The sequence below is a fragment of the Hippocampus comes genome, unplaced genomic scaffold (assembly GCF_001891065.2).
Source record: "Hippocampus comes isolate QL1 unplaced genomic scaffold, H_comes_QL1_v1.1 C16902918, whole genome shotgun sequence".
Classification (NCBI taxonomy): Eukaryota; Metazoa; Chordata; class Actinopteri; order Syngnathiformes; family Syngnathidae; genus Hippocampus; species Hippocampus comes.
This window is the reverse complement of record NW_017840819.1, coordinates 1-1159: the sequence shown is the minus strand read 5'-3', so window position 1 is coordinate 1159 and position 1159 is coordinate 1. Positions and strand designations below refer to the sequence as shown.

At 50.5% G+C, this 1159-nt stretch overlaps 1 protein-coding gene across 1 annotated transcript; it reads right to left on the bottom strand.

Moving 5' to 3' along the window:
- Window positions 1-4: 4 nt before the first annotated feature.
- On the bottom strand, window positions 5-853 carry LOC109509450 (G-protein coupled receptor 183-like; the record flags this gene model as incomplete). The annotated part of the gene is made up of 1 exon (XM_019859299.1): window positions 5-853. A coding segment is annotated over exon 1 (801 nt), but the record flags the coding sequence as incomplete, so codon positions are not given.
- Between the last annotated feature and the right edge of the window lie 306 nt (window positions 854-1159).

Sequence of the window (1159 nt, the reverse complement as noted above, 5' to 3'; positions counted from 1 at the left end):
ACTGCAGGATGTTGATGTGATAGGGACTGTAGCAGACCACGAAGACCAGCGACACGCAGCAGATGACGCCGATGGCCTTGCGGCTGCGTCCAGACTTTTCCGTGAGGTGGTTGGTCTTCGCTGTGGAGTGGAGTTTGGAGCAAAGGATGGAGTAGCACATCAGGATGGTGATTACGGGGATGACATAACCGAGGAACACTCCGCCGATGAGGATGGTTGCGATGTGGTCTACTTTCTCGAAATTAGGGTATTCCATGCAGGTGATGAAGCCGTCCGGTTCGACATTGGTCATTGCCATGCCAAGGAGTGGGAGTGTCTGCGCCAGGACCAGCAGCCACACGCCGACACAGATATAGCGCACGTTGCTAACATTGCGCAGCCGGGAAAAGCGCAGGGGCAGGACGACTGCGATGAAACGGTCGATGCTCAGGCAGGTCATGAAGTTGACACCGGCGTAGGTGTTGATGTAGAAGATGAGGCCTGAGATTTTGCACAGAGCCTCACCCAAGGCCCAGTGGAAACCCAGCGCATAGTATGTGATCCTCACAGGAAGTGACAGTGTGAAGAGGATGTCCGAAATCACCAAGTTGAGCGAGTACAAGGTGGTGGAGTTCATCTTTTTCAGGTTGGGGCGGATGACGTGTAGCGCCAGGGCATTGCCCAGCAGACCCACTAGGAAGACCGCGCAGTAAACGAGTGGCATTAAGACTCGGGCGTAGCTCCTGTGGTCATACAGGGTGTCGCAGGTGGAACCGTTGTCAGCGGACTGGTGGTCACCCATCATGGGAGAATGGGTGGTACCCATCTTGGTGTTCTGATTCTATGAAAATGAAACAATAAAACGGTGTTGGTTAAAGGTCGAAAAATTCATGTGTTGTTTTACTCTTGGTCTTGTAAAACCACAAGGGCACACATGATCTGAAGAGGAGGAGGAAGTCTGGCTAATTATTGCTCCTTTCCGTGACTCGGGCTCGCTTCCTTAAATGCTTATTTTTTTGTGACATTACAATTGTTGTTGGACTGTAACATTTCAACAAAAGTAAAGAAAACACATCCATCCGTTTGGTGACAAACGACCAGTCACGCTCCGATTCACACCTAATGGACCATTTCGAATCTTCAGTAAATCTAACGTGCTGTTTTTGGAATGTGGGAGGAA